This window comes from Carassius gibelio, chromosome B18 (assembly GCF_023724105.1).
Source record: "Carassius gibelio isolate Cgi1373 ecotype wild population from Czech Republic chromosome B18, carGib1.2-hapl.c, whole genome shotgun sequence".
NCBI classification, from domain to species: Eukaryota; Metazoa; Chordata; class Actinopteri; order Cypriniformes; family Cyprinidae; genus Carassius; species Carassius gibelio.
This window is the reverse complement of record NC_068413.1, coordinates 20437421-20452396: the sequence shown is the minus strand read 5'-3', so window position 1 is coordinate 20452396 and position 14976 is coordinate 20437421. Positions and strand designations below refer to the sequence as shown.

The 14976-nt window shown below is 35.6% G+C and overlaps 1 protein-coding gene across 2 annotated transcripts; it reads left to right on the top strand.

Moving 5' to 3' along the window:
• The first annotated feature begins 1736 nt into the window (after window positions 1-1736).
• On the top strand, window positions 1737-14334 carry glb1l2 (galactosidase beta 1 like 2). 2 transcript variants are annotated; one of them, XM_052582886.1, is made up of 20 exons: window positions 1737-1887; window positions 2616-2722; window positions 5113-5279; window positions 5359-5427; window positions 6017-6112; window positions 6210-6318; window positions 6410-6502; window positions 6583-6664; window positions 7011-7075; window positions 7736-7820; window positions 9164-9301; window positions 9543-9623; window positions 9748-9854; window positions 10398-10544; window positions 10644-10715; window positions 11099-11177; window positions 11304-11391; window positions 12259-12367; window positions 12498-12614; window positions 12745-14334. In XM_052582886.1, exons 3-20 carry the CDS (start codon window positions 5116-5118, stop codon window positions 12853-12855), a joined length of 1812 nt encoding a protein of 603 aa, XP_052438846.1. In that variant the 5' UTR covers window positions 1737-1887; window positions 2616-2722; window positions 5113-5115; the 3' UTR covers window positions 12856-14334. The 2 variants fall into 2 exon arrangements, with proteins under 2 accessions (XP_052438846.1, XP_052438847.1); XM_052582887.1 differs by having other exon boundaries at window positions 5099-5279.
• Window positions 14335-14976: the final 642 nt, after the last annotated feature.

Here is a 14976-nt window from a genome sequence, read left to right as displayed (position 1 = left end):
TTTGGAGTGTTACAAGCTCTTGGTGCATAAAGATGATATGTAAAGTTGCAAAGACCAAAGTCTCAAATCCAAAGGGATATTCTTTAAAAGTATAGAATTGTCCACACCCCCTAAAACAAGCCCCCACACCTCTGCATCACAATGTGGGAAGATTTGCAAAACGCCCTCCAAATGTCCAGCAAAGAAAGAAGGCATAACTTTTATTCTTGCTGTTGCCTCCGGTACCTTTTCGTGGAGAAGCTGTGTGTTTCATTGTGAAAGTGAAACTACTTTGTTTGGCCTTCCAAATGAGAACAATATCCGTTTTGTCATGCCTAGAGCAGATCTGTGCTGGGCGCTGAGGAAATACATCAACTTCACACTGTGGACCACCCAGATCGGCCTTCACTGTGGATGAAGTGGAGTCCAGCCCGGTGTCATCACATGTGGTTGCCACAACCACTGGCCACTCCTTTATTCTTTTTTATTTATTTTTATATATCTGAGGAACAGACCATCTTTGAAGACCTCTTTATACTGTAGCTAAGGATGGAGATGTGACCAGATTTGTGGACTATGGACATTCACAAGACATCAAAACATGTACAAATGCAGGTGATAAGACAATATATAGGACTACAACTACCTCCCACTGAAGAGTTTGTTTAGGAGAGTCTTATTTTAATCAAGCATTTTCCATATTATAGGTCAGTGGAAGAGGTGTTTGTGGAGGGGAGTGGTCAGCAGCAAGGGAGACCTACTAAAGATCAGCCAGCAAGGTAGACGAGGAGGGATTGTGTGTGCATAAATGTCTATATGTGTTTGTGTGTGTGTGTGTATGTGTGTGTGTGTGTGTGCATGTGCGTATGTGTCTGTATGTGTGTGTGCATGTGCATATGTGTCTGTATGTGTGTATATTTGTCTGTATGTGTGTGTCTGTATGTGTGTGTGCATGTGCATATGTGTCTGTATGTGTATATGTGTCTGTATGTGTTTGTGGCTTATTTGGATGGAAATTAAGATTGGATGCACCAATTTCTAAAGGAAATGTACATTTCAGTTGAAAAGAAAATCATAATTTAATAGAAGAACTACTTTTTTTTCCATTTTCCATTGTGGTACACTAGCTGTTGCCATATGGCAACAATTTCCTAAATACCCCCCAAAAATCTGTTTTGATTTGTATAATTGAAGTTATTTCATGTAGGCTACTATAAACGTATTTAAAAATATATTTAACGTTTAGAATATAATACATTCAATAAAAGCCCCTTTCCTCAAATCTTGCCCTGGAGGTCCAATGCACTGCAGAGTTTAGCTCCCACCCTGATGAAAGTCTCCTGCCTGTGATTTTCTAATCACAAAGACATTGATTGGCATTGATTAGCATGCTCAGGTGTGTTTGATTAGGGTTAGAGCTAAACTCTGCAGGAAAGTGGGTATTAATAGCACAGGCAATTTATTCCATGCAAGTGTATAGTCAATTATAAATGTATGGGGAAATATTGTACAGTAATTCCTATTGAGGTATTCTGATCTTTAACATAAAAATTATTAAAAACTTCTTTGGCCTAAAAAAAAAAATCAATGTTTAAATGTACTGACAGGCTTAAAAAATCAACTGACAGGCTTAAACTTTCACAATTTAAATAGAAGCGAGGATAAAAATTATAAGTTCTGCAATTAAGCATATCCCCATTATCTGTGTGTGAAAAAAAACAAACAAACAAACCAATTACAATCAAACAAATGAATGAAATATAAATGTGAATCAAAACTTTAATTTATGTAGGTAGGTTATAATCTTTATATTATTCTAGCATGTCTCGTCTGTAGTGTCAGTAGATGTCGCTCAACAACAGACTGGGAGCTGAACCAGCGCTGGAGCAGTGACTAAAATAAGCTAATGTGAGTGATTTATTTATTACGGTACAGTAATATAACGTAAGATGTAAAGGTTAACGGTTATTTAAAAGGGTTGAGCCTTTCATTATGTCCTGTCCCGACGACGTCCTGTTTTAAAAGTAACTTATAAAGGAAATCATGTCGAGACAATCCAAGGGTAGTCGATACACGAAGTGTCCATGTTACGGACTATTTTGATAATATTTATATGAACGTGCCTTCCTATTGACTCTTATGTGCTTTTTTGAGTTTGTTCTGTCCACATCAGCAAATGATCACCAATCGAAACAGTTTCTGTAAGTCAAGTAGCCTGCAGAAGAACAGACAGAAGTTGTGAATGATTTACAGTGGTGACGAATTGTGCTTTCTTGCAGTTTTCATTCCAGAAATAAAATTGAAACCATTTTTGCTTTGTTTGTTAAAGAACTGGAACTGTGAACGTTGAGTGGTGTTTTTGTATGGAATGGTTTACACCACAGGGTGGCAGTATGTGGTCAATGGGGCAAAAGCCATTTTCCTTAAAGAGTTGAATAAATAATTAAATAACGGAAAAAACAACACATTTAAGAAATAAAATAAATTTAATTCACAATCACATATATAATAAGATATGGTAGCCTATATACTAGAAAATATGATTATATTTAGTCTTCCACCCAAACCACAACAACAGCAGTCTATATGTTTGTTTGCTCTTCTAAACAAAGCCTGCCTTGTTCTCTTTGTATCAGTGTATTCTGGACTTTGCTTCATTGATTTCCCTTGATCCAGCTGGTACTGTGGCACAGCTTCGATTAGTGCTCCTCTCTGAACAACTGCCAGTGTAAAAGTGTTGTAGGTAAGACTCAATAATACTGCTAATATATCAATTATACAGCTTGGTTTTTATGTATAGTGTATGTTATTTTGAATTGGACCCATTTGATACATTAGATTCAGTTTGCTCAGTGTTCTAACAAGTTTAGTTCTGTTGCTAACCCTTGTGAAAAATAATTACACTTTAACATAATTTTAAAAAGTACTTTTTATAGAAATAATACTTTAAAAGAATGCACTTAAATGTTAACTGAATGCCATGCTTTATAATTAATTAATTAATTTACAGTTAAGTAAAAATGCATTATAGTGTAAGTTTAAATTAAATGCAGTTCCTTGAAATTTAAATATTTTTTGACCCATTTAAATACATATTTGTAATTTCATAATTCTACTGTCCTTTAAATGTGGTTAAAGTGCCAAATGTACTGACAAACATTTATGATAACTAAAATATATGCATTCCTACTGAAACTTTCTAAAATAAATGTAAAACTACTGTTAAAATTAAAAATAAGTACTTTACGCATACTTTGCTATTTTAGTTAACACATCAAAATAAGTGTACTTCAAAGTCTTAAAAAAGATGATTAAACCTGAGGTTAATAATGTTCTTTAAAATACATTTTTAAAGTGCCCCTATTATGGGTAATGAAAGGTTCATATTTTGGTTTTGCGAGTCCCCAACAACAGGCCGGCATGCATGCAAGGTCAAAAACACTTTTATTGTTTTATAATATGCATTTATTGTTACCTTACTTGTTCAACGACTCACAAATGTTTAATCAAATTTTTCCAAACTCCTCCTTTGCATGATTGGTCCATTGGTCTCATTTTAAGTTCATCATGTCTGTAATGACTAATAAAGCAGTTTGTGAGCAGTGCTACTTTTTGTACAGTGTTAATGGGGAAACATATATTTTTACCGCTGAATTGACATTTTCATTCAGACCAGGCCCGGCTGCAGGATGAAATGACTGAGGGGCATGTGAAATTGTTAAGGGGGCTTAACTTTATTACACCATCAATGATTAATACACACTGAGATCTCACTTTTGCAACGACATATTTTTAAATGCAGCGCTCCCTAAAACACTCCATATGCAACTGCAGGTAACCAGAGCTGAAACTGAATTGCTGATAAGAACACACGTTCAGATATTTGCTCGACGGACACCGAATGGCGCGGGGTTGGATAAAACCACGCCCCTTGCTTTAAATTTAAACAACTGTATTTTCCATGTGACTTAATACCCACATCAGGAGATCACACAGTCGACAAAAGATAAGCCAGCGTCATTTATTATGAATAATTAACCCTCTCACACTTAAGTTAAAAATATTCTAACTGACTCCCGAGAGTAAGATTTTTCAAACTTACTTACCATGTCATCAACTATCCTATATTCCGATTCTCAAATATGTGTAAGTGAGTGTGTTTGGTCATTTAAAAATCTTTATAACAATAGAGTAAACTTTATAGTTAGCATACTTCCACTGTGTTTATCTGATATGAAAAACACACGTCGGCAAATTATATTTGAATATTTTAGATAGTTTTTGCTGCTTTCACATACTCCAAATGTAGGCTATTGTTTTACCAGTGCTTATGTGTAGCCTATTTAAACGTATGCAATCTAAAATAAACAATATTAGGTTGAAAACACTGCATAGTTGTGATATGACAGCGCTGAGCTCGTCCGTCTCGGGCTCAGTGCCAACCAACGCGAAAGACGTTTGAATCTGGCAGTAACGAGTCACAACACTGAACATTCTAAATCCCATGGGGATAAGGTTAAATTATTATTTAACTCAAAAGGTTGAACATTTTATTTTTAACCATGAATACAAAAATGAAACAGAGGGGGCACAAGTCAGATCTGAGGGGGCATTGCCTCCTTTTGCCCCCTTGTGACGCCGGGCCTGATTCAGACCAACACGAAACGTATGCTAATGTTTCATGTTGACGTCAACATGAAACGGCTTGGGATTCGTTTTAAAAAACGTCTGGTTTCAATGATTCAGAGTCGACTCTTTCTTTTTAGAGACAATATCTTTATACACAGTGCACTTTCAGATTTAAAACTTTGCAGGCTGTTTTCATTCACTTAGAGCTGTGTTACACACTGCATGAAAAGTAATTTTCAAAAATCCATAATAGGGGCACTTTAAATTGACGTCATTACAAAGTGCACTTTTTAAAATTGTCTACTTGTGTTAAATATAGTCATAAATTTGCACTCTCTTTATGCACTTAAACTGCCTTTTATTTAACTAATATCATATTGTCTGCATGTTTATTAAGTGCACAGTCACTACAATTGAGCACACTTCTTTTTAGCATGTGTGTGAGCATAAATACAACATTTCATATCAAATACTCTGTCATTTTTAATAGTGTTGTTCTTTCAGAGAATGTCTGAGAGACAGGGACTGAGGGCAGACTCCACCCACTTCACTTTAGATGGAGCCCCATTTCGGATCCTCGGAGGCTCCATCCATTACTTTCGGGTCCCCAGGGCATACTGGAGAGACCGGCTGCTCAAACTCAAGGCCTGCGGTCTCAATACTCTCACCACGTAAGACCACAACACATTTTTATTTTCCCATCAGAATCTTCTTGAATGTGAGTCATATTTGTCATGTCTTGTCTGTCAGGTACGTCCCGTGGAATCTACATGAACCAGAGAGAGGAGTTTATCTTTTTCAGGAGGAGCTGGATCTTGAGTAAGGGATATTGCTTTGTTTGTTTATTTATTTAGATGTAATTTATTAATGATATTTCTGAACTATAGTATAAGAAGAAGAGTTTTATGTGAGCCGAGGAAAATATTAATAGGTAAATGCATCTTAGAGATGCTAGAGGTGTTGCCTGTGTTCTGGGGGATTACTGCACCAAATCAGTCTTTCATATATGACTTGTAAATTGTATGTAAGGTGGATTCTTGCTTCAATATAAGTGTTTCTTTCTGGGTTTTTAAAACCCCACAATAACACTAATGGTCAAAAGTTTCAAATAATTACCTTTTTTTCACAGTTTTAAAATAAATATTCTTTGCTCACCAAGGATGCATTTATTTGGTCAAAATACAGTAAAACATTAGTATTGTGAAATATTGAAAAAAAAATTATTGTATTTTTTTACAGTATGTAATTTGGTAACAAAGCTGTATTTTCACCAGCCAAACAGTTCTTTTAAATGATAGTAATATTTCAGAACATAACTGTTTAATGTGTATGAACTGCAGTGAAATTTGCCTCAAGAATAAACATTTCATATCACATCCCATTTTAACAAATCTTTGCATACTTCAAGGGCCTACATTCGTCTAGCAGGGGAATTAGGACTTTGGGTGATTCTGCGTCCGGGGCCGTACATATGTGCCGAGTGGGATTTGGGTGGGTTACCAAGGTTAGTGTCTCACCTGTTATGAAAACGTAAATTTGTTTCTTTTCTTTAGTCTCTTTTAATAAAATATATTTCTTTTTTGCTTACCTTTTTTAATCAGCTGGCTGCTGCAGGATAAGAAAATGAAATTAAGAACGACCTACTCTGGTTTCACAAGTGCTGTGAACTCGTACTTTGATAAACTCATTCCGAGAGTCACACCACTCCAGGTCAAATATGTGTTATTTGTTTCGTTTTTCGTTTTAAGTTTTTATTTGGTTGGTTTTGGTCTTGAATTCGTCCCCACTGCTCTCCCTGCAGTATAAGAATGGAGGCCCTATTATTGCTGTTCAAGTAGAGAATGAATATGGTTCATATGCAAAGGATGAGCAATACATGTCATTCATCAAAGAGGTATGACATGAAATTAAATAATCATTTACTCTGCATTATGGTGAGCCAGTTCTCACAAAGTTTGTTCTCATAATCAACAGGCGTTACTGTCCCGGGGAATCTCCGAGCTTCTCCTCACATCAGACAACCATGACGGGATGAAGTGTGGAGGGGTAGATGGAGGTACAGTAGCATTCATATATCCTTCATGGAGTGTCTCCACTGCTTGTTAATAATCTGATAACTCAACAGTATGAATACAAGGGAAATAATCGAATTGCATTTACACTACTTTTAAAAAAATGTTTTAGAAAGAAGTATCCTATGCTGGCTAAGGCTGCATCATTTGATCAAAATACAGATAAAACAGTAATATTGGGAAATATTATTAAAATTTTGAAAAAACATTTTCAAAAATTGAAATATCAAATGAAATATTATACTAATATTTCAAACTTTTTGAACATTAGTGTAGGTAAGTAAAGTTCTTTTACCATAGATTATATCTGATTGTCATCTCCTTTAAAAGTCTTGCAGACAGTGAACCTACAGAAACTGACGTTTGGTGATGTACAGCATTTAGCAGAATTGCAGGTCAGTAACAATTTTAGAATGTTTTCAAATCTGTCCGTATTTACAATTTATTTAGTTAAATGACTACAGTGTTAAAATACCAACAGCTGTATTTTTTTAGCACGGATATCTACTAAATCTGCGATATATCCTGCAACTCTTATACTGTACTTTCTGAAGATGAAGTATGATTAAGAAATATGGGTTAAGACAAGGACATCCCTACTTGTTTGTAAAATAAACTTTACATAAATGCAGCCTACTACAAAAAGACAGCCCAAAGTAGGGTAGAGTGGTACCACTTATTTTGTTTTTGATACGATACCGATACTTTTAAAGACCAGTATCATTGATATCGATACTGATACAATACTTTTAAATTACAAAATTTGTTCAATTATTTAATTACTAAGAGTAAAATGGGTAATAATACCCACTTAACATTATATTTCAAATGCATTTTAATGTTCAGTATATTCTTTAAATACAACTTATTAGGTTACTTTGTTTGTTTACACGTGGTTAAAATATGTTTACTGTAAGTGGTGACCATGGAAATCTGCAAATATATAGTTGAACTAAGTCACTTTAGTAAAATCATGATTCAGCTTCATAAGGGACTGTCAGATTGATACTCCCATCTCTAGTATAAAAGAGATTTGAACATGTTCTTGGCTGCAGCCACAGAAGCCGCTGATGGTGATGGAATACTGGTCTGGCTGGTTTGATGTCTGGGGGGAACCTCATCATGTTTTCTCTGCGCCAGGTAAAGAATCTTCCTCATCATGCTTCAAAGTGAGAATGTGGACATTGACACAGATGAACAGACCAAATAGAATGGACACTTTGTTTCTAAGCTTAATTTTGCTTGATACAATGCCATAATATATATGAATGTATAAAAAAGCAATCCATTTACCTTGCGCAAATTGCCTTTCCTTTTGTCAGTATACACTCACTGGCCACTTTATTAGGAACACCTTGGTAGTACTGGGTTGGACCCCCTTTGGCCTTCAGAACTGCCTTAATTCTTCATGGCATAGATTCAATAAGGTGTTGGAAACATTCCTCAGAGATTTTGGTCCATATTGACATGAGAGCATTTGAGTAAAGTGAACTCATTGTCATGTTCAAGAAACCAGTCTGAGATGATCTGATCTTTGTGATATATGGTGCATTATCCTTCTGGAAGTAGCCATCAGAAGATATGTTCACTGTAGTCATAAAGGGATGGAAATGGTCAGCAACAACACTCAGGTAGGCTGTGACATTTAAACAATGATCAATTGGTACTAAGGGGCCCAAAGTGTGCCAAGAAAATGTCTTCCACATCATTACACCACCACCACCAGCCTAAACCGTTGAGACAGGGCAGGATGGATCCATGCTTTTGTGTTCTTTACCCCAAACTCTGACCCTACCATTTGAATGTCGCAGCAGAAATCGAGACTCATCAGACCAGGTAACGTTTTTCCAATCTTCTATTGTCCAATTTTGGTGGCCCTATGTGAACTGTAGCCTCAGTTTCCTGTTCTTAGCTGACAGGAGCGGCACCCGGTGTGGTCTTCTGCTGCTGCAGCTCATCTGCTTCAGGGTTCGACATGTTGTGTGTTCAGAGATGGTATTCTGCATACCTTGGCTGTAACAAATAGTTATTTGAGTTACTGTTGACTTTCTATCATCTATAACCAGTCTGCCCATTCTCCTCTGACCTCTGACATCAACAAGGCATTTTCATCCACACACTGGATATTTTCTCTTTTTCGGACCATTCTCTTTAAACACTAGAGATGGTTGTGTGTGAAAATCCCAGTAGATCAGCAGTTTTTGAAATACTCAGACCAGGCCGTCTGGCACCAACAACCATTCCACATTCAAAGGCACTTAAATCCCCTTTATTCCTCATTCTGATGCTCGGTTTGAACTTGAGCAAGTCGTTTTCACCACATCTAGATGCCTAAATGCATTTAGTGGCTTATTAGCAATTTGTGCTACCAAGCAATTGAACAGGTGTACCTTATAAAGTGGCCGGTGAGTGTATATTCTAATGTCTGATAAGTTCTCTCTGCTTTGACATGTATTGTGTCTGGATCTCTTCTCTTATGACAGAAATGATCTCTATAGTGCGAGAGCTTCTGGATCGTGGCATCTCCATCAATTTCTACATGTTTCATGGAGGAACCAGCTTTGGATTCATGAACGGAGCTTTGGACTTGGGAACCTACAAACCACAGACGAGCAGCTACGGTTCAGTAGTTTTAATATTTATGACCACTGAGACAATGTACAGTTTGTAGACTCTAAGATTTGTTTTTGAAGGAAGTTAATTATTTTATTCCACAAGTAATATTAAGTAATAACATTTCATAACATTGCCCATTGTGATCAAACAAATGCAGCATAAAAACATTTTTTAAATATTTTTTGAATGGTAGTGTATATGTGCTTGTATTAAACTTAAACATCGTCCCCTCCGCATCTCTCTTAGATTATGATGCTCCACTCACTGAAAGCGGTGATTATACAACCAAGTATCATCTCTTGAGGAGCCTGCTGAGCACCTACAGCAGTATGTTTCTGCAATGTTGTCCCTGATTACAGAATCTGATGTTTTAAAAATGTGTTCATGGAGCTGAAGCTCTCTGTACCTCTGTCCTGGTCTTTTCACATCTGTCTGTCTGTGTTTATGAAAGATGAGCCGATATCAGAGCCGCCAGCTGTGCAGAGCAGAAGAGCATATGAGCCGCTGACAGTCACTCATTATATTTCACTATGGGAGAGTCTTCAGTGTGCAGAAACTGTAAGAACAGTGTATCCCACTATTACTTTTTAAAGCACTTCTTTTGTTTCCTCAAAAATGGAACACAAACGAAGATTTTTGTTTGAAAATTCTCTCATAATTTTGTCTGTCCATTGAAAGTACACATAACCAACATTTTCCAAGCTTTCAAACGTTCATAAAGACATTGTAAAAGTATAGACGGAGCAAGCAGTCAAGTCTTCTGAAGTGAAACAATCACTTTATATGATGAACAGATTTAATTTAGGCTTTTATTCACATGTAAGCATTGATCAACATGAGCTCACCAAATATTGTAAACAAGCTAATCTGTGCTAGTTTGGCATCAAATATACACATTTCATCTTCTGTATAATCAAAACTGACCTAGTATTCATGTTTTTATCAATAAATATCCTTTTTTACTAGAATATGTATGTATGAAAATGTGTAATGGAAATGTAGGGAAGAATAATTGGTTTGCGAATACTGCTTCATGTTGAAAGCGAGAACACATTTGGCAAGATATGTTCCCAAAATGACCAAAAACCATTTATCCAATAGCTTTTCAGAGCTGATGATCCTGTTAACATGGAGAGCCTTCCTGTGAACCACAACAATGGTCAGTCCTATGGATACACTCTCTATCAGACTGACATTTATTCAGGTGGAGATCTCAACTCAAGGAACCATGTTCGTGACAGAGCTCTAGTAAGACCTTTTCCAGGTTATTATGGATGACAATAAAGAAAAAATTAAATCAAGGAGAGAATTCTAATTCTTTCTTTTTTTTTTTTTTTTTTTTTAAAGGTGTTTATTGACCGGGAACTCATTGGTGTTTTAGATTATAGAACACAGAAAGTTAAAATACCTCAAAGTAAGGTAAGTATGATGCATTTCTGCTTTATTAAAGGGATAGTTCACCCCAAAATTCTGTCATTTACTCCCCCTCATGTCGTTCCAAACCTGTATGAGTTGCTTTCTTCTTGGTGGTTCCCTTTGACTTCCATAGTAGGAAAATAAATACTATGTAAGTCAATGGGAACCACTAACTCATTCAGGTTTGGAACGACATAAGGGTGAGTAAATGATGAAAATTTTTATTTTTGGGTGAACTATCCCTTTAAGGTTTTACATAAGGGTAATTAAACTAAACAAAAACATGTTTTTGAACATTCTTTTTCTAAATATATGAATATTGTACTAATCTTGTACCAATTATTTTATGTTTAATTATTGTGCATTTCCCTAATTTCTGTTCACAGAGTGAGAGGACCTTGAGTTTGCTTGTTGAGAACTGTGGACGAGTGAACTATGGTCCAGCTCTTGACAACCAACAGAAAGGTGTAGTAAAAACGATCATATATTGTCATGGCTTAATTGCATCTCACTATACTATAGTAATAGATATGAGCAGGAGTATAGTGACCATAACAGCATACTCATTCATTTTTATTTTGATCCATGCAGGGCTTGTTGGTGATATAACTCTGGATAATGTACCTCTAAAAAAGTTCACAATGCACTGTTTGGATATGAAGACCAGTTTCATTAACAGGTTCATTCTGAGTATTTTTCACTGTGTTGTGTATCTACAGTGCTATACTGGTTCTGGTAACTTCAGCTGCAGTAAATAATGGCATAACTGGTTTATCTGGGGGTTAAGAACTGGTGTTTTAAAACCAAAGGACAAAACTGAAAGAAACAATTCACCCGGAAATGAAATTACAATTTACTCGTCTTTGCCCATTGGAACAGATTTGGAGAAATTGAGCATTACTTCATTTATTCACCAGTGGATCCTCTGCAGTGAATGGGTGCCGTCAGAATAAGAGTCCAAACAGCTGATAGAAACATCACAATAATCCACAAGGAATCCACACCACTGTACTCCAGTCCATCAGTTAATGTCTAGTTAAATGAAAAACTGTGTGTTTGTGAGAAATAAAGCCACCATTAAGGCATTTTAACTTGGCATACAAGTCCATAATCCACAATAACACTTCCTCCAGTGAAAAAGTCCATCCTTTGTTGTCCTCTCACATCAAAATCCACCCAAATATAATTTTTTTTCAGAACTGATTTGGACTATTTCACTTGTAAACAGTGATTTTATCATTTATAATCATATTTCTCTCCTGAAACAATATTATGGTTTGAGACCTTTTATTTTCGCTGGAAGCAACCCTTTCAAGTTAAAAATCTTAATGATGTCGATTACAGACTCTCATTTTGTGGATTATATACCTTATTTGTGGGTTATTGTGATGTTTTTTATCAGCTGTTTGGACTCCATTCTGATGGCACCCATTCACTGCAGAGGATCCATTGTTGTGGAAGTGTGTAATGCTATATTTCTTCAAATGTGTTCTGATGAAGAAACAAACTCTCCATATTCCATATTGAATCTCTTCATTCTTCTTAGACTGCAGTCTCAGAAATGGACGTCTGTTGGTACAAAGCCCACCTACCCTGCGTTTTTCAGAGGATCCCTGGTAGTGGATCAGCCCACAGATACTTTTTTGAAGCTGCCAGTGAGTATTCAGCAGATTTCTACACCGTTTTATTTCTGTTTGCTCACATTTGGTTTTCTTCCTTGACTGACATGTTTGCTCGTAGCCTTAGAATACAGAAGACACACAATCTGTTCTGTATTGTTGACAGAATTGGAATAAAGGAGTGGTTTTTGTGAACGGGCATAATCTTGGACGCCACTGGTCAGTTGGTCCTCAGAAAGCCCTCTATCTTCCTGGTCCCTGGCTCAGGAGTGGAGATAATGAGGTAATGATATGTAAACGTAGTGAAGTATGACATGTCTAAACTAGTTCTAGAAAATGTATTCTGCATTAATCAATATAAATTCTGTATTCCATTTAAATCCTTTCCTTTTGTTTCCTTTTCAATCTTTTAGATTGTTGTTTTTGAGGAACTCAAAGCTGCGGAAACAATCAGTTTTGCTGAAAATCTTGAATATGGCAAGACCGTCGACGTATCTACACAACTGTTTTGCACCCTCATATGAAACACACCTGCAGCGTAACAATGAATCTCAGGCTTACATCCATCAAAACAGATTTGAACTTGAATTACTTAAAGCAAGACATCACAAGTAAAGAGTACAGATTTAGCAAAGGACTTCCCCATTTGATTAATCAATTCAAATAAAGACAGCTGTTTTGTATTACAGGTTTTCTGAACTATGTTTGAATAAGCACCTAAGACATTATCGGATTAAATATGTACAAATTTGCAAACCTTTCCAGAATAGTATTCTTAACTCTGGATAAAGCCAGATTTTGGATATCTCTGTCTATAACTCTGTGTATCAGAAAATACTATGAAAAGCAGAAAAAAAAATCACTTTGAACTTAGAACTTTAAACTTATGTACAAAGAAAAACCCTCTGTAAAAACCTTTATAATTTAAAGGGTAAGTTCACCCAAAGTGAAAATTCTGTCAGTAATTACTCACCCTCATGCCGCTCCAAACCTATCTTCGGAACACAAATTAAGATATTTTTGATGAAATCAAAACATAAACTTAACTCATAAAATGTTATATTTAAAGTGGTCCATTTTGGCAGGACACTAAAAAACGTAGCCTTTAAACATTGTACCATAATTTAGACTACAGATAAAGTAAAAGTAATCTGTAATAAAATAGATATTTAAATTTGAATTTCAGATGTTTTCTTTCCTGTAGTTTGATTAGAAGACATGTTTTGGAAGCAAACTAGTCCCCCTCCATTCATGTATGTATGAATAAATAAAACTGGCCATTGCATGAAAGTTGTAGTGACTTGTCTTATAAAATTACACCTGTACCACCTGTATTAACTTGTCATGTATCATATAGATAAGCACAACGTATATTACATGCAACAGTATTCTCTACAATAGAAGAGCATGCTAGACATAATACACTCCCATAAGAGTGCTGATTTGCTCTGTCAGATCACTCTTAACTGTTAAGACAACAGTCAAAGACACATTCCACTAACTGATGCTGGTACACGGTATGACAGAGGAGACCTGTTCTTTTCAAAGTATGTTTTTGGTGATGATTATGGAAGTGTGCTTGCATTTAATCTAATGTTTTCATCTGATTAAAAGGGGCAATGAAGGATCTGAGGGTTCTTAGCAGCCACCTGTATGTGTTGCTTTGAGAGAGCAAGCATACATTTGTGTTGTGTTTTTTTTTTACTCATTTATTCCTCCTTCTTTGATAACCATTTAACAATTATTCCATTTAATCATATGATTATTTCTAATAATACATTTTAACCATTTATATTTTTTTTTACGGTTGTGTGGTTTCATGAGATATTTGTCTTCACAAGTAAAAAGATTGTCTCTATTTCAAGGTTTTTAATGACACCGGCTGTGTTTGTGAAGCAGTTATTTTCCATTGATTGTGGTATGATAACACTTGATGGATTTGTACTGAGCATTGAAATATACACAACTAAGATTATTCAATAAACTGCTCCTTTATATCATCATTACTTGTCTCCTACTTCTGCTCTTCTTTGGCTTTCCTCAGTCAGTTTCTTGGCTGATAAAGACTGTACTGTTAACTGGTTTTTGGGAATTAGACAACTTTGCCGAGTAGTTGTTCTGTTACCAGAAAAAAAAAAAAAAAAGATATTTTCTCACAGGATATTTTCTCACAGGATCTAGTGCCAGATCTTATATTTCTTATATTTTTTAAATCAAAATACCTTATGGTTAACTTATATGTTTAACAACCTTGTTTTGACTGCCAAAAGTAGTTTTCAAAAAGCCTTATAAATATAAAATATAATTTGAGAGAAAGTAAAGATTCTTTACACTACATTACACAGCATGAGTAAGTGTTTCAAGCTTTCAGTGGCTGTCTGTTTCTATGAAAACCAGTGGTGTCAAAAGTATTGGTATTCATTACTCAAGTAGAAGTATAGATACTACGGTTTAAAAAGACTTTTGTAGAAGTTGAAGTATTAACTCAAGCTTTTTACTCAAGTAAAAGTGTAAAAGTACTGGTTTAAAAAACTACTTAAAGTATAAAAGTAAAAGTAATGTAAGGGAAAAAATGCCATTAAGAACAAAAGCTTGGGCCGTGCCACAAGGGCCTATTGTGCACTACCCCACCTCCTCAAAAAAAC